Genomic DNA, 23,986 nt, shown 5'->3' on the forward strand with positions numbered 1-23,986 from the left:
GAAAAAAGGCTGCTAAAAAAGACAGCTGCAGGACCAAGTAGAAACATTTTCTTTATGGAGAATGAGTAGATATTGTCACTCCACTGCACATAGCAGACTGAGCCATTCATTTTGTTTTCAGTTTATTCCCGTACTGCTGGGTTTTTTTGTTGTGGGTGCATTTGTTTGGCTGCTCTGACATGATGTACTCCACTGCAACAAAATGTCTGAAGCGATGTGCCTATGAGTTGTGGTTTGGTTTTTCAGAGCTGCGTGTGCTGTCCTGCTATCAGGCCTCTGAGCTCAACAGTTGGCAGTGAAGTTTGTAATGTGCTTTTAGCTTTTTTTCCTCAGCCACAGAATTGACTGTTATGCAACTTGTAAACATAATATAGGCCTAGGTGACATACAATAAGGGCCATTTGGAGCATGTGCCCTCCAGGCCTCCTGCCATGAGAGCGACACACAGCCAGGCCAAGGTGTGTCTGATATCATTTACCCTTCTCAGTCATGGGTGAGCGGTTAGGGCGTCAGACTTGCATCCCAGAGGTTGCCGGTTCGACTCCCGACCCGCCAGGTTGGTGGGGGGAGTAATCAACCAGTGCTCTCCCCCATCCTCCTCCATGACTGAGGTACCCTGAGCATGGTACCGTCCCACCGCACTGCTCCCCATGGGGCGCCACTGACGGCTGCCCCCTTGCACGGGTGAGGCATAAATGCAATTTCGTTGTGTGCAGTGTGCTGTGGAGTGCTGTGTCAAAATGACAATGGGAGTTGGAGTTTCCCAGTGGGCTTTCTACATAGTGGCTGCACAGGACGTTTGCACACAGACACATGTTAAGAGCTCTGTTTTGTAGCCTTCTTGAAAATTCTCTGGTGGTCATGTAATATTCTCAATACTTCCTCCACATGGCTTATGGAAACACTTGTTAACAGCTCTGTTCTGAAGTTCTCTTGAAAGTATTCTGTTGTAGTGCTTGCATTGGGGCTTGGTGTATGTGTATTCTCTATGAAACTTGCTGCACATTGCTTATGGAGACGCATGTCAACAGCTCTGTTCAGTTGTTTTCTTGAATGATTTTGGGTGTAGTGCCAGCCTTTGTGTAAGTCTATGCCAAGGCATGGTTTTAAATGGTAAATACACATATATGAACATTCATTCATTCATTCATTCATTCATTCATTCATTCATTCATTCATTCATTTTCAATGGTGTCTCACAAATCGTACAGAATCTTACTAAAAGTTGAGGTGAATGCAGTGAATTTTAATGGGTCCAAGTAAAAAAAGAATCTCTGATCACATGGGAACGATCCTCCTCGTCACACAGACTCATCACAGAACAGTATTTTCAGGTATTTAAATCAGATGTTGTGGCGAGACGTGTCTCTTGTCTTTTCTAGATCTAGGGGTTTATGATGGGGAACTCTCGGTTACTGTGTATTCTTAGAGTAAGTAGCAGTAGGACTGTTTGTAAGATCTGACCTTGTTATCCATAAAGAGCACATTAAAAGAACAGAAACATCACTGCTACTTGCACGGGGCAACATCATTATAAATGCGTACGTTACTCAAAATCGTAAGACATTTTTTTTCTTCTTTCCCTTGTTTCTCTCTGCAGAAGAACTACGATCAGGCAGATGAGGACTGTAAGCATGGTGAGTTTCCAGCCCACTTGGGAGACGACCATCCGTTGTCAAATTATTATATGAGTTTTGGAAAGCCATTTTTGGAGGGCTAATCAAGCTTAGTCTTGCTGCTTAATGGACCAATCAAAAGTTTTAAAACCTTTGTGCGTATGCGTGTGTGTGTGTGTGTGCGAGCGCACAAGAATGCATGTGTGAGACGGTCTGAGTGTGTATGCGTGTGTGACAGAGATAATAATGTTGAGATATTTGCCCAAGTCAATAAGTCCATAAAACCCCTTTAACTCCCACCTGGAGACATTAGCGTCTGCCTCTGTTAGGCAGTAATGATGTCAGATGATGATGATGATGATAGGGGGTTGTAGATATACCTATCCAGCAGAAGGCTGAGTCCCTCACTTGTTTAATCGCTTAGAGATACAGAGTATGAGTATAGCTGTCCAGTTAAGAGAGGGAGTTAGACTTGTGGAATGACTCCCTGTTGATCTATGATGTGGCTTATTTACACAAAAGTGTTTAGAGCACATCTCCAGTAGCACATGACCTTGTTCTTAGGGGCTTTTGAAACTTAATGTAGCTCTTGCACCTTACAATAGAAATAGTGGTAGACTGTAGTCATAAAGAAAAAACAAAAAGAACCTAGCACACTCCTTCACAAACATCACATTTCTTTGGGTGATGTCAAGGCCATAGCTTCTATTGTTCAGTTGTGTGTGTGTGCGTGCGTGCATGTGCGTGCGTGCTTGTGTGTGCGCGTATATGTTTAAATGTGTTATTTGCACACCGAGATGACTGTTGTTCCCTCCAATGGTTTCATCATGATGACTGCTTGCTCCTCTCCTCTCCTCTCTTCCCCTCCGCTCTCCTCTCCTCTCCTCTCCTCTCCTCTCCACAGTTATTGCCCAGGAGTTGGCCAAGGGGGACGGTTCCTTCCGGGTGGGAGTGCAGGGCATGGTGCTGGACGGTAGCCTACAGGAGGTCTCGCTCATCCTGTCCAAGGCCCTGTTCGGGGAGCCCCTGGTGAGATCACACTGACATACTACTGGTTATCACCAAGGGGGAGGGCTTTATTTTGCTGTTCAGCAGTCCTCGCTGATAACAATATAGACATGAGGTGCATTCCATTATCCAAACCCCGTCCCTGACTTGTGGCTCGTGGACTCGCACTTCACTGACGACCAGCCTCCGTGAGGAAAACAATTAGGTTTCCCCACTGTCAGCCTAGTTACAACAACTTTTGGGGGACATTTCCCCATTCAACATCCCGATTGCAGATGAGAAAATTACCTTTGAATTGCGCTTGTGCGAGATATTGAATTTAACTTCTTTTATCAAGGACATCTTGTGATGTCATTACAAGGCCACACACACACAAGGCAGGACAGTAGTTTGGATAATGGAATTTCCCCATTGTGCCTTGAAATCAGGTGAGGGACAGTAGTCCAAATGTAACATGGGTTAGCATGACATTTTGATGGTCCATTCTCTTCAGGGCCTCCGCATTAGGGATGTTAACCGGTAACCGGTTAACCGATATTCGACCAGATCAACGATAACCGGTTAAATTTTCTGCCACCGGTTAACCGGTAATAATAATTATAATAATAATTTCCTCCCAAAAAGCCCCCAAAAACTATAATTTTGAGGTTTTGGTACGATAATTCAGCATTTTCCATCTGGCGACACTGGCTGGACATGACAGGTCCTGTCTGAGCAGCAAAAAGAAAGGCTTATGTGAAAAATAAAATGTAAAAAATTCAGTGCTGTGCCTATCAGGCACGCGAACGTATTATCCTTTAAGATTGCCAGTTAACCGGTTAACCACCGGTTAATGAGTCTCAGTAACCGGTTAAGATATTTTAACATTTTCGCCATCCCTACTCTGCATACATGTATAACGTAGCATAACATTTTGATGGCTCATCCTCACCAAGGCCCTGTTCGCAGAGTCTCTGGTGGTAAGGGAGGGTTTTGTTTCACTGTTAAGTGTTTATAGTCTATATCTACACCACTTTCCAAAGTATTATGCAAATGACATTTTCAATGATTTCCCTTAATCAATATAAATGTAGTTATGATAATTATCAATCAAATGCTTTTGAATAAACCATTTGAAATTTTATAAAAAAAAAAAAATTGACTGTTCCAAATTAGAGTTTTTAGTGTTGTAGTGAGAACTGAAAGTGGTAATTTCTTAAATTAAAAGCATAAATTGGTCATAATTAATTAAATTAAAAGCTATTTCAATCAAAAACATCTTACAGTTCAAGTTGCCTTACTCGATATGTAGTTGAATCAGAGGGCACACATTGTTTGTGCGGATAAAGGCACATTAAGAAGGGTAAATGCATCACAATAGGAGAACGTGCTAAAATACCATTACAAAGCAGCAAACGGGTGATATTTGAGGCTGCTGGTAGCTCTGGAGTCAAAGTGTAGCTATGCATAAACATAAACCCTCTATTCGGCCATCCTTGACAAATGTTCACTAGCAGAAATGAGCCAACAAATGTGCCAACAAATACACGCAGGCAACTTTTCTAGCAGTCTTGTTCACTTTTTAATGCCCTTGCATCCCTGGATAGGTGTGATGGAGTGACGAATGATTGGTGAATGGCTGCCATGACGTTGGGTACAGTGTATTGGTTACAGGCTCTGGAGCGATGTGGGGTTAGATGCCTTGCTCAATGGTACTTCAGCCATGGATGAAGGTTCTGGTAAAGTTCAGGACTTGAACCTGCACCCCTCTAATCTAGAGACCAGTGAGACCACTATTGAGCCATGACTGCCCCAGTTTTAGAGACTATAAAGCCTTTGAATAATTTCCTGCTCTCTATCCTGGGTAAGACCTCAGACATTGGTGTTTTGATTGACAGGCGTCTGCACACTTGAAATGTTTTATTACTTTTAATCCATGGCAGAAAGTATATTTCGACTGTGAGGTCTTCACATTCAGAGCTTGGTGTGCCATCTTGGTGTGCGGTGGCAGGCTTCAGCCTGATAAGCAATATTGTGCTATTCAGGATTCATCTTCGTGACTTTGACACATTTTTGTGAGCCTCACAAGACAGAAACAGGACTAAAAGGTCTCCGGCAGGGTATCTGAAATGGATGCGCGGGACAGAATTTATTTATTTACTATTTTTTTGATAGCAGAGGATTGTAATAAAGTTGAAACATTCGATTATTTTCTGCCCTTGGTAAGGCCTTGGTGTGATTGCGATATTATCCTGAGATGCTGTGATGGCATGTTTTGTTTTGCAATTCAGGATTCATCTTTCTGTGTTTCTCATAATTCGTTTTTATTCATGAGTCACATCAGTTGGAAGGATGATGGAAGGTGGAATGAACAAGCATCCTGTAAACAACAGCAGGGATGTGGGAACAATTTGTGACAACGATTTTCTGACAATCTTATTTTGCTTTGCTGTTCTGGGTGCGGAGAGGAATATGGTAGTCATCATGCCACATTGTTTACTGATCAAAATGTTTGTTTATTTATTTCTTTTCAACTAAGAATGGAATCATGACGAAAGACATGACCAGATTGAAAATGCTGCTGTCTGAAATTGAGGTGAGTGACCTCCATAACCTCTCAAAACTTCTCCTGACACTTTGAGTTATTAAGCAAACTATTACCCCATCCTTCTAGTGAAGCAATTTCATGCAATTTGAACATGGAACATTTATGGATTCCGGTTTTAAAATGAGTTTTTTTTCAATCAAAGTATTTATTAATTTATTAAAAAATGGTATTAATTCCAACCTTTTGCCACAGGCGGCAAATGGTAAAATGGCGCCGGAATTTACCGAAGACACAGACGAAGGTCAGTACGGTGACGCCTCTGTTTAAAGTGTTTTCTCTCTCATTGGAGATATTCATTTTGTCCCTACATAACTGAGGAAATGCTCTGTTAATTTCTTCCCTGTCCTCCACTGTTGTCCTTGTTTGTGTTCCCCATTTTCTGCCACAGATGGAAAGGAGGGGTGGCAGTTTAGACCCCCACCCCGGGGAGTCACCAGCAGTGAGGAGTACACCCTTTGCAAAAGGTACACACGTTTCCATTGACTAATACAGACTATATACACACACATACATACACACACACACACACACACACACCTTCACCCTCTACAAAATAAAGATACAGTACACTCACATTCGTTGACAAATGGAGGCCTATGGATACACACAGCCTCTGTAAAAGTCATGCCCACATTCATTGGCTTCTTTATAAGTGTATGTGTACAGCTTTTCTTATTGGGGGACACTTTCATGGTAATTATTTTTACCATGTCATATTTTGTAAAGATGAAAGAAATGAGGAAAAAAAAGTAATCCAAGGTCCTTATATAAGGGGGCTGTTTTATTTTTTAAAAAGTTTGTTGCAAGGCGAGACAATGTTTCAATCCCAGGCATGTCCGATAAAGATCAGATGGTATCAAAGCAGTGCCTTACTTTCAAACAAAAATACTTCTTTTTTTATTAAAACAGTTCACAGGCAACCTCTATCATCTGTTGTGGCAGTTTAGCAGAGTTTGGTCCTGGTGTTTGTTTGTTTGTATCTCCTCTTCCTTAAAACAGAAAATAGGGCTGGATTTAATCTAAGACATATTGTGCTTGCCTCTTGTCCTTGTTCACCCTGGTAGACTTACTGAGCACACCAACACTATGTCAGTGATTCTCAAAGTGTGGTCCGGGGACCACTGGTGGTCTGCGACAGAGCTCAGGTGGTCCGCGAGGGGATTTCTACTTTTCCAAAACAAGCTAGAAATAGGCTATATTTGTGACAATATTACAAAGCTAAACATAGCTGGAGTCATATTTTCACCACAATAAGACAGGTTTGTAATGTGAATAAAAATTGAAATCAGCAGTGTCAAATTAGCAACGGTCAGCTCTCAATTCACAGTTGACAGGTGGTCCTTGAACATTTTTGGGGAGATAAAGCGGTCCTCGGTCTGGAAAAGTTTGAGAAACACTGCTCTATATAGCGTGCTCTAGCAGCAGTATTGTTGTTACCGCTTGTGAAACAGGGTGCATGCAGGGATCGCTCATGTGGTGCCAGTGTAGGAAGTCTCTGGGATTGGATCTGGCAACACTGTTCGCCAGTGGACTCCCCCTCCCTGTTGCGCTTGCTTTATTTATTTGTGGTTCAGCAGGATCCTGGAACACTGCTTAGTAACAACACCACCCCTAGAAACACACGCACACACACACACACACGCACACACACACACACACACACTCCACTCCACTCCACTGTCACCACCACAATCACCACCACCTCCACCCTTGAGCTGTTGCTGCACCACGGGGCCAGTCTTGCTGTTGCGGGGTCCACCCTTCACAAACTGTTGACAATATTGTGTGTTTCCAGGCTGGTGCAGCAGGACACTTGAACACACGACTGAAAGAATGTCAGGCGTGGTGCCAGGGAGAGTAGACATGTTACTAGCTAGTACATTAGCTAGTAGATAGTCATAGCAGTGTTTACCACATAGACCATTCTGTGGCGCAGCACTACAGAATGATTAAAAAGCACCACAGATGCATCAACAACCCCACACAAATGTCAATGGAGGCACAAGCCTAACACTTGCACTGGCCCAGGGTTTTTTTTTAACCCATAGCACCACACAATGCTATTTTGTCTGTGGGAAAAACTGCATATGAAATGTGTGGTAATATCGGGCTATGTATATTGTGTACTTCTGTCTACCCAGGGAGCACATGTAACACAGAGTGTATTGGTATGTGAACCCACAGGGCAGCATAAAAGTCTTGAGCTGGCCCAGTGTCATGCTGTGCCAACAGAGCAGCTATATTACACAGGCAAGCGGCTCATGCCCCAAATCCACGCAAGCGGCCTTGGCGACGACGTTCCATTCTTTGCAGTTGGTAGGTGGCAGTGGTGACTTAGAGAAGCGAGGCAGGAGAAGCAGGCAGAAAAGTTAATCTCTGAACAATATGTTCATGAGGACTGGTGGTAGGGAAGTGGTAGAAGAAGGTGGAGAATGCGCGCACATCAGTGGCACAGGTGCTGGACAAAATAGAGTAACTGAAATAAATGATAGAAGTCCGCAACACTGTTATTGCTCCCAGTGATTTATTTGCACGACGTTTCGGACCTTCGTCCTTTTTCAAGTGCAACCTGAAACTTGAACTTGCACTTGAAAAAGGACGAAGGTCCGAAACGTCGTGCAAATAAATCACTGGGAGCAATAACAGTGTTGCGGACTTCTATCATTTATTTCAGGTAGGGAAGTGGTAACCAATGTCATTATTTCATATGACGTTGGGTTGAATGGCTTAAGTAGTGACATAAGCATTGAACCATGGATGCATGTGAAAAATGTTAAACTGCACTGCTTTCATAACTTACTGTCTTAGCCAAATAAGCGTTAACTTTCCGTATGTTGTTGGCCTTTCAAGCTGATGTTTGAGACATGCTCGCCCAAAGCAGCACAAGCAAGTCGAAGTGATGGTAGAGCAGTAGTAGGGTAATATTTAGCTGCTTGTCATGGATTTTGGCCATCAGATGATCAGAGGCTCTTTGTGCCTGCACACGCTTATGAGGCAGGATAATTATTAGAGATGCACTGGATCCGGTTCCGGTTCCGGATCCGGCAGGATAATAGGGTTTTTCACAGGATCCGGATCCGGCAGGATCTTAAGCAGTGGATCCGGTATCCGGCATGCTACCTAAAAATCAGGGTCTGGTGCATCTCCAGCCTAGGTTTTTCAGTCAGTCTTTCACAACTCCAATTGCTGCATGGAGTGAAAGAACTTTGGAAGCGGCCAGTGCAGGCAGTGTGGCAGTAAGCCAATGAGTCTAAAAAATAGTTTGAGCCAACGTAATAAAAAGGGCCCACATGTGCGAGTAGGCTATGTGTTTCAACCCTTTCGTAGGATCCGGTATCCGGTTCCGGATCCGGCTGGATCTTTAGCAGTGGATCCGGTATCCGGCAGGATCCTAAAAATCAGGATCCGGTGCATCTCTAATAATTATGCAGGAACATTACTCAAGTTTATTTGTACCAAGGGTGCCATGATGAAGGAGCAATCATTACAGAGTAACTGCCATCTTGTGATTTTTGTCGTTGTTGTTGTTGCCAGTGAAAAACAATTAATTTCTAACACCAGGTCCTGTTTTAGATTGTAATGCGTGTATAAATAATCAGAGGTGTGCTGTAACATCATCCAGGCCTTCGTTCCATTGCTTTCCAACCTTGCCAGTACACTTAATGCTAACTCATTCTTAACATTTGGCTTAAAGTTGCTAACTAACTATGGTTAAAGAAACTGTTAAATAGGGGTTGAAAATAAAGTCCACACCCCTCATAGCCATGTAAATTTATTCACCACCTTTTGCTGAAATTGCAAACAAACAAATCAACACCAAAACCCAGACCTCTTTGAAATAGCAAACCACAGGTGGGGGAAAATAACAAAAATGCATTTTACCCTGTGTCTCCTGCTGTTGCTTCCATCACTGCTCTCTGCTCAAAATGAACAAACAAACTTGCCAACACCAGTGGGGTATTCCAAGAACATTGTTAACGTAGAAGTTTGCAACATTTTTTAGTCATATTGCCCATTTTAGCCTACGGCCTTTTTAGGAAAGGGTGCCCTCTGCCTATTAAGACCTAAATATCTCAGCTTCGAAAGCACATAAAAACATGAAATAAGTTGCATTTCAAAGCTAGGGCCCTCATTTTGCATTCGAATGTGTTTATTCAGCTCTAACATTTGTAATTAAAAAAAAACAAAACAAATCTCAAGAGCCTCAATGCAGCCAGCGTATATGTAGCTCCAGGCTAAAATGGGTTAAATGCTCATGGAATTCTGAATGTAGTATATGAAATAGCCCAATACGAGTTCTCTGGCTGCCGCCAAAGCCTGTTGTCTTGTTTACAAAATTTCAGCGCTCCCTTGGTTAGCTTAACCAGACAGGCTCAGGGGTCCTAGTAACTGCCCAATCACACAACATTGCTGGAATTTTTGAGGACGGGACAGGAAGTTGAATACTTTTTAAATTTTTTGGCAAAACTTGGATGGAAAAAATTCCATGCATTTAGCAACTGCAGAAGTAGCAGTTTTCAACTTGGGGTGTTCTGATCATTTATGCACAACTTCCAAAATCCCAGAATCAAGGCTGTACGTATGTCAGCAGGAAAACTTACAGACAGCAGCTTTAAGTGATAAACCTGGCTCGGATAACCCACAGGAAGTGGTAAACCTGCTTATAGATAGCCCACAAGTGTCGTTTTAGTAAAGAGGACTACAGGAAATGAGGACTACAGGCTATTATTCCCCACGACCTCAAGGTTAACTTAATACAGAGCCAGGTTCTTGAAATGCCCTTTGGCAAAGCTTAACTTCAGTTCATCACATAACAAACACCAAGTGAAAAATACCCTCAAAATACCTGTGACGGTAAAAAAAAGAAAACTCCCCAAACCCTAAAACAGTGTTTTTCTACCGTGTCTCTTTTGCTTGCAGGTTCCTGGAGCAGGGCCTGTGCCGGTACGGGGCCCAGTGCACATCGGCCCACTCCCAGGAGGAGCTGACGGAGTGGCAGCAGCGCTACGCCTCGCGCCTCATCCGCCTCAAGCAGCAGCAGGACAGCAAGAGCTTCACCGAGAACTACATGGAGGCGCTCATCGAGAAGTGGATCAACTCCCTCACCCCTGAGAAAGTGGTAAGGAAGACTGTAACCATCTGTAACACGCTATAGTACGATATCGAGAAGTGGAGCAACTCCCTCACCCCCGAGAAAGTGATAAAGGAGAATTATAATCAGCTGTAATAAGCTTAAGTTATTTTTTTCCCCCAACGTCCCAGAGGACGTGGTAAGGAAGACTATAACCATGTCTAATATGCTAGGTCATATAGTAACTGACAGGCAGTGGTTTTCAACTCCACCCCAGAGAAGTTGTAAGTATGACTATAATCATCTAACATGCTGTAGTCCAATAGTCAGATGTTTTCAACTCCCTTACCCCAGAGAAAGTCGTAAGCATGAGTGCAACCACCGGTAACAAGTTATACTGTTGTCAGTAGTTTTGAACTCCCTCGTTCCTGATGAAGTGGTGAGCAAGACTTTGACCATTTGCATGATGGCAAGCTGTGTGGCTACAGATAATTTCCAACTCCCTCACTCGTCAGAGAATGGTAAGGGGCGACTGCAACCATCTGCAAAGCTCTAGATCATATAGTGATGGAAAGACAGTTGTTTTGAACTCCCTCACCCCTGAGAAAGTGGTAAGCATGACTATGGAGACCTGTGGGAGTTGGGTGGGGTGGGATGGGCGTTAGTGGTGGATATGATGCAACCACATTGAGCAGCAGTAACTATTTTTGGGCCCGGAAATGAGTGGGAGAGGGGGATGTGGTAGGGATCCGGAAGTGACCTTGGGTCCCAGAATCCATGACATACGCGCCTTAGCCAACTGTGCCCCAACCTTTCATTCATTCTTTCAACTTTCCTTTGTAAACATGCTTTGCAACTGTTAGATTTCATGTCTTCAAGCAAATCTGTTTCTGTGTGCATGTGTAATGCGCTAGAAGAGGTGTTTAAAAAGTTGTGTGGTCCAATTAGCAGAGTGTCCCCCATTGGTTTGCAGTTGAAGCAGCCCTCTACAGTAGCAAACATGTCTCCACTGCCTCTGCCAAGGTGTCCCAGTAGAGCACTAAATTTAGATTTTCTTCTTACTTGAAATTAGGTGATGGAAGTTATAGGGATATGTGTGACAACAGGTCCTTCATTCACTCCACTGAAAAGCTTAAAAGGAGAACAATGCAGTGCATGTAACTTTTATAGTACGTGTAATTAGATGTAAATAATATATAAATAATTTCGGATTAAATGTAACAATGTTTTTGCTCCCTGGACAACTACCAGTGTTGCAAGTGGTTACCATCATCAGCTTTGACAACAAAATCTGTTAAACGGTGCCAGTGCCACTGGTCTGAAGTATTGCAAAAGATTATGGTGGTATATTGGTGTCTAAACCCATATTTGCAGGGATTAAAGTTTTCCGTCGCTATGACGGATTTCCGTCAACTGGATTTTCGTTTGGACGGATTTCCGTCCTTATAATTCATGTCAATTAATTTACAATTTTTACTTTCCAACTGAACTCAAATCGAGAGCACTCCTGGTCATGAGAAGGGGAGGAAAGGTGTGGTTGGTGTACGGAATTAGTTATACACTCCACCACCGGTGGTGTCATACAACAGATTCACTCAGTAGTTTTGAGCCATCGTCTTCCGTGTTCCAAAAAACAAAAAAGTACACGAGCGGGCAACAAATCAGTTGCGGCGCAGCGCGAGAGATTAAAAAAAAACAAATAGCCAACATTGTTGCTGATGGCAGAAAAGAAAATAAGTGTAATACTATGTCTTTAAAGTGCAATGACCATCATTAAACGAGTTGGACTGATATTCCAATATGGGCTAATAATAATGCATATGCATGGAATGCATAGCTGGAAGAAGGTAGGACATGTATGTTTCCATTATCATTGCACCTGCCGTGGTGGATAGTTAGAAAAAAAGAATAATTTACTTCGACTGCGCATGATGTCCTTTTCATGAAGGGTTTTCCTTGTAAGCATTGTGACTTTTACTAACATTATTCATAGCCCCAATGGGACGGCTATCATTGGCAGCTAGCTAGGATATACCGTGCGTAATACCATGCGTTTCATCATCAAAGTTTAGCGCGTTTGACTGGCTACGTGTAGAACTAGCTCTAGTTGTCTTTCTGACAATTTACAGTCTCACCTGTAATCATAGCATATTAACTTTGTTGTTGTCGATATTTTTGCTAACTGGAATAGTGTGCAGCAACAGTTGTGTGTGTGCTTGTTTTTGAGTGGCTCAACGTCTGTGCCCATCTTCTCGGACTATACGCTTCGTTTGAGTTCAGTTATTTGCGCACTCAAGACTGATAGGTGGGTGATTTGCCTTGATTCGAGTGGACAGTTACGCGACAAGCTTGGGAAAGTGTGTTACTTTCGATAGACGTATGTCTGTGACTGTGTCGTGTCTGCTTGTGTAGTGTCAGCTTGTAGGAGAGAACACGGGTGCGTGTAGGAATCGGGGACGTTTTTTAAATCAATGGTAAGCGTGTGCCTGTCACCGCACATCGAGAAGCAAAAAAGTACCGGTAGCCATAGGTTTTCAAAACGGTAGAACACAAGAGGTAGACTACCACACCCTGTTTGTAAACGTCAACGTCAAGTTATCTGTAACAGGATGAATAGTGAAAATCATACAAAATAACCAACAACTAGTTTTCTCCCTCTGATTGCTATGACCAGTGCATTATTTTTTAAATGTCAGAAATACTGCAAGCAATGCGCACCAGTGCTTTCACCAGAACAGTGTTGCCCATTCTGATGGGAAAGACAAAATATAGCCTACTACTAGGCCTACTAAAAAAAACATAATGGGATCACTGTATCAACGCATTGCAATTCCAAGTCAATAATTCTGTGATATCAGCTAGACCATTTTGAAGCAACACTCATTGTGAATCCATTCTGCATAATGTTGTGAACAATTCATAAACAATGGGTAGAAATAAGAGGAAATAACCAAAACATGCCCCAAATAGCAGTTCAATGTTTGCAGTCTGATATATCCATTATCCCTCCATTCTCGGCCAGTTCCAGTCAATCTGGTGGCCTAGGCCTGTCCCCTTTCCCTCTTTCCTTTTTCTTGTATTTAGAAATTGGCATCTGTAAACATAGCATTGTAGGCCTACATCTGATTGAGCACATCTGATCTAGTACCTACAGGTACATTCATACTGAGAGTGTAGGCCTACTGAGTGTATAATGAATATTCATTGTTAATGTGAAGTGTAAAGTTTTATGTTGGTTGAAGTTCTGATTTTGTGGCACTTTTTGGTATTACTGGCGCCCTCAAGACATAGGTCTATTTTGCTCTAGGCGACTGCCCTGTCTGCCTATGCCTAGTGCTGGCTCTGGCACCATTCCTTGCATAAAACCAGTGCATGTTTCGTTATGAGGGCAAAGCCTGGCTACATTGGTTTTCGTAGGGTTACGGAGTGATACTCGATCGGGTACCTAACCGGTAAAAAAGTTCAGTCAGATGACTTTTTTTTGCTTTAATCCCTGTATTTGTATGTGGTGTCCACTTTGTGGTAATGTTTGATTTCCTTTCTTTGTTTGTTTCTTTCTTCTCCTCTTGCAGTTGAGTGACAGTTTAGACGGCGTCGGTGTCGAGCACAGTTCGGACCTCTCCGTCACAGTCACCTCCAAAAAGTCATCTCACTCATGGACCTTCTCTCTGCTCTGCAAGGTAGGACCCACAGTTCCTCTCACATCCCACACATGCACTTATCTGTGCCTTGCAGCACCAGAGTGTTTACTTTGAAATGTTAGTGTTGGATGCTGTGAAGAATGCCATTCAAGAAAGCTGACTTTACAAACTTCTTTTCACCTCAGCTGTTTTGGTTTACCATGCACAGTGAATATATACGCAGAACACGATAGAAAATTCAGTTGAGCAACAAACCAATTTGACAGGGCCAGATGTATTTACACATTATAAGCTATGGGCCCAATAATTGGGAGCTGTGGCTTCAAGTCAATCCTGGCCCCGGAAATGGACATCCTTGCCATGTATTTGATCACACCGTTTGGTTAACCAGCTGATCCCAGTGAGTGCTCTAATCATCAGGCAGGTAGATTGGCTAATTGGTGAAATCATCCGTTTCCAGAGCCAGGCCAGATGGAATAGATGGCACAGATATTGCCTTTTGAAGCCAGGTGTTGATGCCTCCAATGGATAATGAGTTGGTCTTGGCATTTGAGAGTGAGACGTTTGATCCCTATACCAATAGAGAATCATGTGGGTAGGAGAGTGAGTCATCAACGCTCTCCTGTGCCCATATTTTTTCGAGTTTAAATAAATAAATCAAATCAAATCAAATATCTGACCCTGATGCCCACCTTAGTTGGTACCTAAGGGCCTGTTTATTCAGTCCCGGGTATTTTGATAAACAAACACTTTTCTTCTCTACGCTTACCAAAATATTTTCGGTCACATCATAGTCAAAATACGTATAAATACGTTGCTGAGAGCTGTCATAAATACGTTAAGCCTGTGCGTGGTAAGGAGAGCGCCATTCAAGTCTCCGTTAATGTCTGTTTATATACAAACGCTAATCGGATTTGTTTTGAAGCTTTGTTTGTAGAGGAAAAACCTTAGTTTGTGAACGAAATGCACAAACGAAGGGAAAGGTCTACGTTTATCAAAATACCTGGGTATGTATAAACATCCCCTAAATCTACCCTGTAATACACAACGTTGATTGTGCTTTTGCATAATTCTCTTCCTCTGGATAATGGTATAAGCTACATGAAGGGCAAAACTGAAATGGCTGTTCCTTCACTATAAAAGCCTACACTGTTCATCTTCTCTTCATTTTTTTTCCTCCACTTACTGAACTACCAAAAATGACGAAGGTTGTGTGGCAATAAAGATTTACTTTACTCATAATGAAAAAAATATAAAAGTCTCTATATGTATGTGCATTGTATAGTTGTAACCCTTAATTCTTGTAAGCTGAAGTTTGACTCACTGAGTGAAGGTCATAACGGGTCACACAGAATGTAGTAACATAAACACCATATACCATGACATATGGCCATATACAATATAATATATATTTTTAGCCGTCCAGTGACTCTTACAGAAAATACTGTCTAACATTTAGAAATAAGTGAACCTTTAATGTAATGCAGAAAGTCTTGACCTGGTTCTTGCTTTACTTCACCTCACTTCATTTCCTCATCCTCTTTGTGCTGTCCCCCTTTTGTTGCAGCCTGCTCGCACTTTACACCGTGTCGCGCTGCTGTACGACGCCAACCGGCCGCACTTCTCCATCACGGCCGTGGCGGCGGGGGACTCGTCCGCGCTGGTGCCCCAGGAGGTGTGCCCCGGCGCCTGCCAGGAGTGGAGCTGCAGCCCCGGCCTGGTGCCGCCCAACGGCCTGGACCACTGCCTCTACACCGTCACGGTCGCCTTCAGCACCGAGATCTTCGGAACCTTCCGGCAGACCGTGGTGTTCGATTTCGGCTCGGAGCCGGTGCTGACGCAGAGGGTGCTGGTGGACGCGGCCTCCATAGAAGGTGAGAAAGAGGACTCTTAAGAGGTAGCAGGAAAGTAGGCAAGACAGTGATCAGAAACACTAGATTTGTGTTTCTCGAAGGGGGCGCTACAGCTAGAGTTGAGAAGTATACAGCTGAGTGGGGTTGGGGCTTTGTTCCCATTGAGAGGGCATTAGTCTATTTTATTCTTCAATACTAAGGGGGGCGTTGGCAGGCTTATGATGAGGTCAAGGGGGCGTTGGGAGGCTTATGATGAGCTTAAGGGGGCGTTTGTTCAAAAAAGGTTGAGCATCACTGCACTAGATGAAAGGCCAGATTATTGCAAAGTTGATAACATGGTCTTGGGACCTCAGGAAAATGCCTTGAATTATTCTTATCTTTATTCTTTGCTGTATTTGTCTTTGAGTAAATCACACCCTGCCTTTATTGATTGTATGGCCTCTAACTTGTCTTTTGCCTGTCCGTCACCAGACCTGGAGCACCTGATGCGGGCGCGGCAGCAGCTGCTGATGACGGCCAAGCGCTGGGACTCGTCCTGCAAGACCATCGTGAACTTTGACCCCAACGAGACGGGCGAGCTGGAGCGCAGCCTGCTGGCCCGCTACCAGATCCCCCTGTCGGCCGACCAGCTCTTCACCCAGTCGGTGCTGGACAAGAGCCTGACCAAGGACAACTACCAGGCCCGTCTGCACGACCTGCTCTACATAGAGGAGATCGCACAGTACAAGGAAGTCAGCAAGTAGGTGGCACCCTCACAACTACTCTGTCTCTGAAAGAGAATTGCTGAAATGATTATACAAATCCTTAATAAGCAAATTACTCTGTCAAAGCATTTAAAGGTGCACTGTGCAGGATGGTGGCCAGAGTAGGTATTACAACTATGCTGCTCATTGAAACAGTGCTGCCTTGCCAAATTTCACCTTTTCATGAATATTTACTAAATAGTAAACCAGTATTTACTAGTGTTACCAAAGTACAGTAAGTTTTGCTGCTAGAAATGTCTATTAATGGAAATTCAAAATGGCGCACCATTATGGAGAAGATCCCCCTTTTCATGTATGAAAGTGCAATTTTCCCAGTCATGATAAATACTTAGAATTTGATGGTAGTGGTTATTTTTGGTAGTATTTGTTAAAAAGGTAACATTTGTGAGGAATTGGCAGCATACAATCTGGAAATGAACTACTAAAAATATTACCGGTATACAGAGCACCTTTAAATAATTTTGCTAAGGAAATTATTAGCATTGTGTACATCTTGTGTTTTATGGTGACTCTAATCTGTTATGTTGGGTGATGCTGTTGAGGTGTTGTATTTGATGAAATGCTGCTGCCAGTTTCTTACCACTAGATGTCTCAGGTTACCTTCTGTTGTGTGCGCCTCGGCGAGTAGAGGGAGTGTACAGGATACGCTACATTCATTTCCATTGGGGAAACCTCATTCTGATTGCAAAAAATTCAAAGAGGGATCGGAAGGGAAAGGGATGATGGGATGCAATTCATTTCAATTGAGTAGGTGGACAGTTTAAGAGCATGGAGACTATTGTTCAGCCACCATTTGTATTGTGTTCAGATTGTGTGATTGGGAACTGTAACTGAAGTGCTGGAGAATTGTGTGTGTGTGTGTGTGTGTGTGTGTGTGTGTGTGTGTGTGTGTGTGTGTGTGTGTGTGTGTGTGTGTGTGTGTGTGTGTGTGTGTGTGTGTGTGTGTGTGTGTGTGTGTGTGTGTGTGTGTGTGTGTGTGTGTGTGTGTGTGTGTGTGTGTGTGTGTGTGTGTAGCCATTGTTTCGTCAGTTTGCAGAGCAGAATGTAGCTGAATTTTTCTGTAAGCTGGGACACGTCTGCGAAGCGATACATTTTCATGTGACAAGTCAAGTGGTCACCTCCCTTAATCCCCTCCCCACATTTCGCCCTCTTCTCCTCCCTAAGATTCAACATGAGCGTTCACCTGAACCATATTAGTCAAGTTACCTCACCCTCTCCCCCTCTCACCCTCACCCTCTCTCCTTCCTCAGGTTCAACTAGTCAAGGAATACTAGTCAAATAAATACCTGAGGAATACTAGTCAAATAAATACCTGAGGAATACTAGTCAAATAAATACCTGAGGAATACTAGTCAAATAAATACCTGAGGAATACTAGTCAAATAATTACCTCAGACCTACTAGTCAAATAAATACCTGAGGAATACTAGTCAAATAAATACCTGAGGAATACTAGTCAAATAATTACCTCAGACCTACTAGTCAAGTAAATACCTCAGACATACTAGTCAAGTAAATACCTCAGACATACTAGTCAAATAATTCCCTCCTCTGCTCAGGTTCAGTGTCAAGGTAACTCCCAGGTGGTGAAATCGTCCCCTCTTTAAAGCTGCTTTTAACCTCATTCCCCTTACATTGCACTTAGCTGACGCTTTCATTTATTCAAAGCGATTTACAGTTATTATTTGTCAGGGTATTGGTTACAGGCCCTGGAGCAATGTAGGGTTAGGTGCCTTGCTCAAGGGCACTTCAGCCATGGATGGAGATGTAGGGAGAGGTCAGGGGGGATTCGAACCTGCAACCCCTGGATTGAAAGACCAACTCTCTAACCACTAGGCCATGGACATTAACGCATTGTGTCTTGGAGCGACCTATACGCTGCATCAAGGTTCTTGAGATTTGAGCTGTTTTATTAAAAATGTGGGTGTGTTGTAGCTGAATGAATATATTCTAGTGCAAAAAGAAGGTGCTAGCTTTTAAATGAAACTTAGTTTATGTTTTTATGTGCTTCGGAGGCTGAGATATTTAGGTTTTAACAGGGAGAGGGCACCTTTTCCCAGAAAGGGCTTAGGCTAAAATGGGTTAAGGTGAACTCCAGCTGGTGAAATCGTCCCCTCTTTTAACCTGCTTTTAACCTCATCTCTCTCCTGTCTCAGGTTCAACATCAAGGTGCACCTGCAGCTGGTCAACAGCTTCATGCTGACGGGCATCTCGGGCGGCGCCAAGTACGCCGTGAACGGCCAGCTGTTCGGCCGCTTCAAGTTGACAGAGACGCTGTCGGAGGACACGCTGGCGGGCCGGCTGGTGATGACCAAGGTCAACTCGGTGCTGATGCAGCCGCTGGAGCGCCACGGCGACCTGCACGGCCACGGCATGCACGCGGGGGGTGCCAAGGAGCGCGTCTACGAGGCCGTCATCGAGGAGAAGACCAAGGACTACATCTTCCTGCGCGTCTGCAAGGACTGCTGCGACGAGCTCGGCCTGCTGCCCGACCGCGAGCTGCAGGTAGGAGGCAGACACCGATACATATGGACACACACACACACACACACACACACACGCGCACACACACGCATACATACATACATACATACATACATACATACATACATACATACATACATACATACATACACACACACACACACACACACACACACACACACACACACACACACACACACACACACACACACACACACACACACACACACACACACACACACAGCTGCTCAGCCTGCTGCCCAACCACAAGCTACAGGCAAGAGACACACACAGATACATATGGACACTCACAAACGCACACTAGGGCTGTCAAAATTGCTCAAAAATGATATTCGAATGTTCGTTCTGAAAATCCACACAAATTCGAACTATTCAAACAATTCTAATATTCGAATCCTTTGAATATCACGTGGGAGAGTGTTTTACACACACACACCTGCTGCTGGAGTCACACAAGTAGGCCAGTCACATACTCGCACCCAAACACACACATCCCTACACACCTTCTGCCAGACTTAAAGCCATATTTGTGGGTGTTGGAAGTGCAAGTGCACACATGATGTGCACATTTGATATTCCTGTCTCTGCTGGTACATTTCATTCTCACCACTTAATGTGCACCACACACACACACACACACACGCACGCACACATGCACATTCACACATACTCATCATAGAGAGAACATGATCCACTACCCCTGTCGTCCGACAGGTATGTTAAAATTCTTTTCCAACAGGTTTTTGCCAAACAATGTCCCTCCAGTATCTCCTCCCCTCCCTCGTCACTTTGCCCTCTTTTCACGCCTCCTTCAGTTCTGATGAACGGTTGGCACACTGGACATGTATCCATTCTTCCTACTCTGTCTTCAAAGCGCCCTTCAGGCCAGGACTACCTCTGACCTGCCCAGTTGCCTGGAGAGAGCAAGGGGGTGATACGAGATTAGTGTTGCACCGATACCGGTATCGGTGGATCGGTGGATCGGCACTAAAATGGTGGTATCGTATCGGCGAGTACCAACAAATAGGGCACCGATACCATTTACAGGTGCTTGTATGACACTTAAACAGCCTTGAAATTAGCTATTTCATAGAGGTATTTAAAACGTTTTGCTGGATTCACTTTGAATTAGTCTTGTTCCTGTTTCACAAAGGTAGGCAGCAGCCTGACAAAGCCATGCAATGATTTTACATCCAAGTAGTATGCACTAAAGCCCTTCATATAATTTAAAATAGGGTGGTATCGGTATCGGTATGGCATCGGTATCGGCCGATACTGCACAGCCAGGTATCGGGTATCGGTATCGGTATGGTATCGGTATCGGCCGATACTGCACAGCCAGGTATCGGGTATCGGTATCGGTATGGTATCGGTATCGGCCGATACTGCACAGCCAGGTATCGGGTATCGGTATCGGGGCCAAAAAATGGTATCGGTGCAACACTATACGAGATCTAACACGAAAGACAGAATGGATGGACAGAGGGAGGTGAAGAGAGAGGGAGAGAAAGATTAAGAGGCAGAGTGGAAATAGGGAGAGGGAAAGGGAGAGAAAGATGAGGGAGACAAGAGAGCAAGAAACTGAATCGAAGAGAGAAAGGGAGAGAAAGATGAAGAGACCGAAAGAAAGGAGGGAGACAAAGAGAGTGAGAAAGTGAGACGGGGAGAGAGTGAGTGAGAGTGACAAGGAGAGAAAGGGAACCGGAGATTGATGGAGAAAAGCGAGAAGAGAAGAGAGGCCATGTTAGTCATGCAGTAATGGAGAGGGAGGGAGGAGAGGAGAGGTGAGGTGTGGAGGGAGGAGGAGAGGAGAGGAGAGGAGAGACGTGCCGGGAGGGAGGGAGGTTTACTAGGGAGGCCGCTGTGAATTCACCAGGCGCCTCACCGCGATCATCTCCTGGCAACCTCCTCATGCCACGCAAGGGCTACTACCCACACAGCATGATGCATTAGGCAACACCCAGGGCTGCATCTGGCAACGACGCTGCTGTCGGTAACTGTCAGGAAGGGGGAGCCAGATGGTCTGTTGTGTGATTTAAAATGGTACAGCACCTTTCTTCCCCTTTTGCCCTTTATTTTGCGGACAGCTTGGTGAGGCATTACTGTGGATGGTCATCATAAAAATGCACTTTGTTCTCTCTCGAAGACCCAAAAACAGACAGAAGTGAGCTGGACAAAATTGTAGAGCTCTTTTCTTAGTCGGGCTGAAAGAGGTGATTCATATGCATCTGTCCTACTCTCTTTCTCTCTCTCCCTCTCCCTCCCTCTCTCTCTCTCTCTCTCTCTCTCTCTCTCTCTCTCTCTCTCTCTCTCTCTCTCCCCGTCTCCATCTCTCACACAAACACAGACAAGTGGGCCAAGGAGGCCTGCCCTAAATTCTTGTAGACAGCAGCCATCCCTGAAAGGACAGTAGAGGGGGGAGGGGGTGTTTGCGTCATTGGGGCTGTCCATTGGCGAATGCCACAGAGAGCATCTCCCAGTATTCCTGCTCTATATGTCTAGTAGTGATACTGGTCGCGGTCAAGGACGACAAAACACAAAGTGCTCTCCTTATTTCCAAAGAGTCTTCCTCTGAGCTTCATTCTTCCGAAATGTCACCATCTAACAGGGCAATTTGTCCTCCTCTGGGGTGTAGTGTACTAGACTAGAGTGCTGTGAGGTAGTGAGGTCAAACACTTGCTCTCAATGGCCTGCAAGCTCCCCTCTAGTGCACATGTTTAAACCTGTGCGCTCAAGATGGCAGGATCAAATGAATGAATATATTGCCCATGTGGTTTTGCTGTTACTAGTTTGCTTGGCCAACCTTTTGCATCACTCTGTGTCTATGTTTTGCATGTCTCTCTGTCACAATAGGGCAGAAAGTGGCATAGAAAACGGCATACAACACAGTGCATAATGATGAACACAGTAAGGTCAAACTTGCTCAAGAAAGGAGTAGACGAACGGGAAATACAAGAATAGAAATGCACACTGTGCCTTTAGGATCAAACTATTGTGTTTTGTTGTGTTGTGTTGTGTGGTGTGTTGTGTTGTGTGGTACTGTGTGTCAGGGTGAAAGGCAGACAATGATGACAGCGGATGCCTACTTTGCTGACTCCCATGAGACGAGACCACTAATGGTGCTGCTGTATCATCTTAATCATCATTATCATCATCCTGATCAACCTCCTGTTCTGTCCCGTCTCGTCTCCCTTCCCTTCCCTTGCCTCCCTGTCTGCCTGTGTCTGTCTCTGTGTCACAGGTGGAGCTGCAGTTTCAGCTGAACCGGCTGCCCCTGTGTGAGATGCACTATGCCCTGGACCGCGTCAAGGACACGGGGCTGCTCTTCCCCGATGTCAGCCTCACTCCCACCATCCCCTGGAGTCCCAACAGGTGAGGATGCTGCTCAATGCAAAGACAAAGACGGATTAAGAAAGACACAGATTGAGAACACAGTCGGACAGATTAAGACAGACAGACAAGATAGTCTGACGGATTAAGACAGAGGCGTGCCGTTGAGTTACACACACACACACACACACACACACACATACACACACACACACACACACACACACACACACACACACACACACACACACACACACACACACACACACACACACACACACACACACACACACACACACATACACACATACATGCACACGCACACAGACATGAGATTGAATGGAATCCTCTGTAGTACTCTTTAGCTGCTAAGGAGCAGCAGTTAGCAGCTGTGTTGTGCTGTTTCTACTGTGTCCTCCATTTCTGTGTGCTATATTTCGATTGACGATGAGTCATCCCAAATGGTGAAGAGTGACACAACAGCTCCACTTCACATGAGTCTCGGAACAATATCCGTCCCTCCATCATCAATCCCGTGTTTTTCCGCCGATAGCATTCTGATCAATTCCATTCTAAACTGAGCGAGTCCAGAATTAGTGAAGGTTGGGCCCAATGACGTGAGCAAAGTCTTCTGAACCTCCTGAATCACCTTTTCAGTCTTTTCATGAGCAACACTGGACCATGACAAAGGAGCTGATGTGCAGCTCTGGGGTGCACTTCTCAAAACCATAGTTGCTAACTTCATTTGCTACTTTGTTGTTTGCTATGTAATTTTCCATTGGCAACTACCCAAGTTGCTAACTAGCCAACAACTATGCTTTGAAGAAACACACCCTTGGTTTGGGCTGAAATGAAAAGGCTGCCTGGGAGCTGAAGTGAAGAGTTGGCCAATAAACGATGCATGTTGATAATGAGCAGAAGCAAAAACAAGCTCACCCGTATCAAGCACTTCCTGTTTTGTGTGTAAAGTCCCTGTCATTTATGGTTTGAACTTTGAAGAGGATCGTTGCAATATGACGTGAGCACCTTGGTAGTGTGTGAAACACCTAATGATTGGATACTCTTTGGTGAACTCCGCGGAGTAGCCAATCACTGGACGTTTCACGCACTACCAAGGCTAGGACACTTGACATTGGGAAATGGTGAATATCTGCAGTTTATTGACCCTGTGTCTCTACCTTGAATTCCTTGTGTATCTGAGCAGGCAGTGGGACGAGCAGCTGGACCCGCGGCTAAACGCCAAGCAGAAGGAGGCCATCCTGGCCATCACCACGCCGCTCAGCGTCTGCCTGCCGCCCGTGCTCATCATAGGGCCCTACGGCACCGGCAAGACCTTCACCCTCGCCCAGGCCGTCAAGCACATCCTCAAGCAGACCACCACCAGGTCAGTAGGACATGCAGACACCACACAGCCAACATGACAGACCAGCACAGTGTCAGTTGGAGTCGTCATTTATGTCACTTTGTCTGTATGTGCCAAAAACAATGCATTGATCTGTCACATCCTCAAGCAGACCACCACCAGGTCAGTAGGATATTCAGACACCACACAGCCAACAGGGCAAACCACCAGCTGGTTAGTATGCTGTCCGCCTGCAAAGCCAGGCAAAA

General features: G+C 44.5%; 1 protein-coding gene across 3 annotated transcripts in view; it reads left to right on the forward strand.

Moving 5' to 3' along the window:
• helz (helicase with zinc finger) overlaps positions 1 to 23,986 on the forward strand; it is a 70,568-nt gene that overhangs the window by 4,831 nt on the left and 41,751 nt on the right. For all 3 annotated transcript variants that reach the window (XM_063191391.1, XM_063191375.1, XM_063191382.1), the window contains exons 3-14: positions 1,601 to 1,637; positions 2,521 to 2,645; positions 5,143 to 5,199; positions 5,404 to 5,452; positions 5,600 to 5,675; positions 10,132 to 10,330; positions 13,855 to 13,962; positions 15,491 to 15,797; positions 16,248 to 16,515; positions 18,697 to 19,045; positions 22,287 to 22,417; positions 23,580 to 23,759. In XM_063191391.1, coding sequence (XP_063047461.1) covers positions 1,601 to 1,637; positions 2,521 to 2,645; positions 5,143 to 5,199; positions 5,404 to 5,452; positions 5,600 to 5,675; positions 10,132 to 10,330; positions 13,855 to 13,962; positions 15,491 to 15,797; positions 16,248 to 16,515; positions 18,697 to 19,045; positions 22,287 to 22,417; positions 23,580 to 23,759 — 1,886 coding nt within the window. The remainder of the gene's footprint in view (positions 1 to 1,600; positions 1,638 to 2,520; positions 2,646 to 5,142; positions 5,200 to 5,403; positions 5,453 to 5,599; positions 5,676 to 10,131; positions 10,331 to 13,854; positions 13,963 to 15,490; positions 15,798 to 16,247; positions 16,516 to 18,696; positions 19,046 to 22,286; positions 22,418 to 23,579; positions 23,760 to 23,986) is intronic.

Source organism: Engraulis encrasicolus, chromosome 2 (assembly GCF_034702125.1).
Source record: "Engraulis encrasicolus isolate BLACKSEA-1 chromosome 2, IST_EnEncr_1.0, whole genome shotgun sequence".
Classification (NCBI taxonomy): Eukaryota; Metazoa; Chordata; class Actinopteri; order Clupeiformes; family Engraulidae; genus Engraulis; species Engraulis encrasicolus.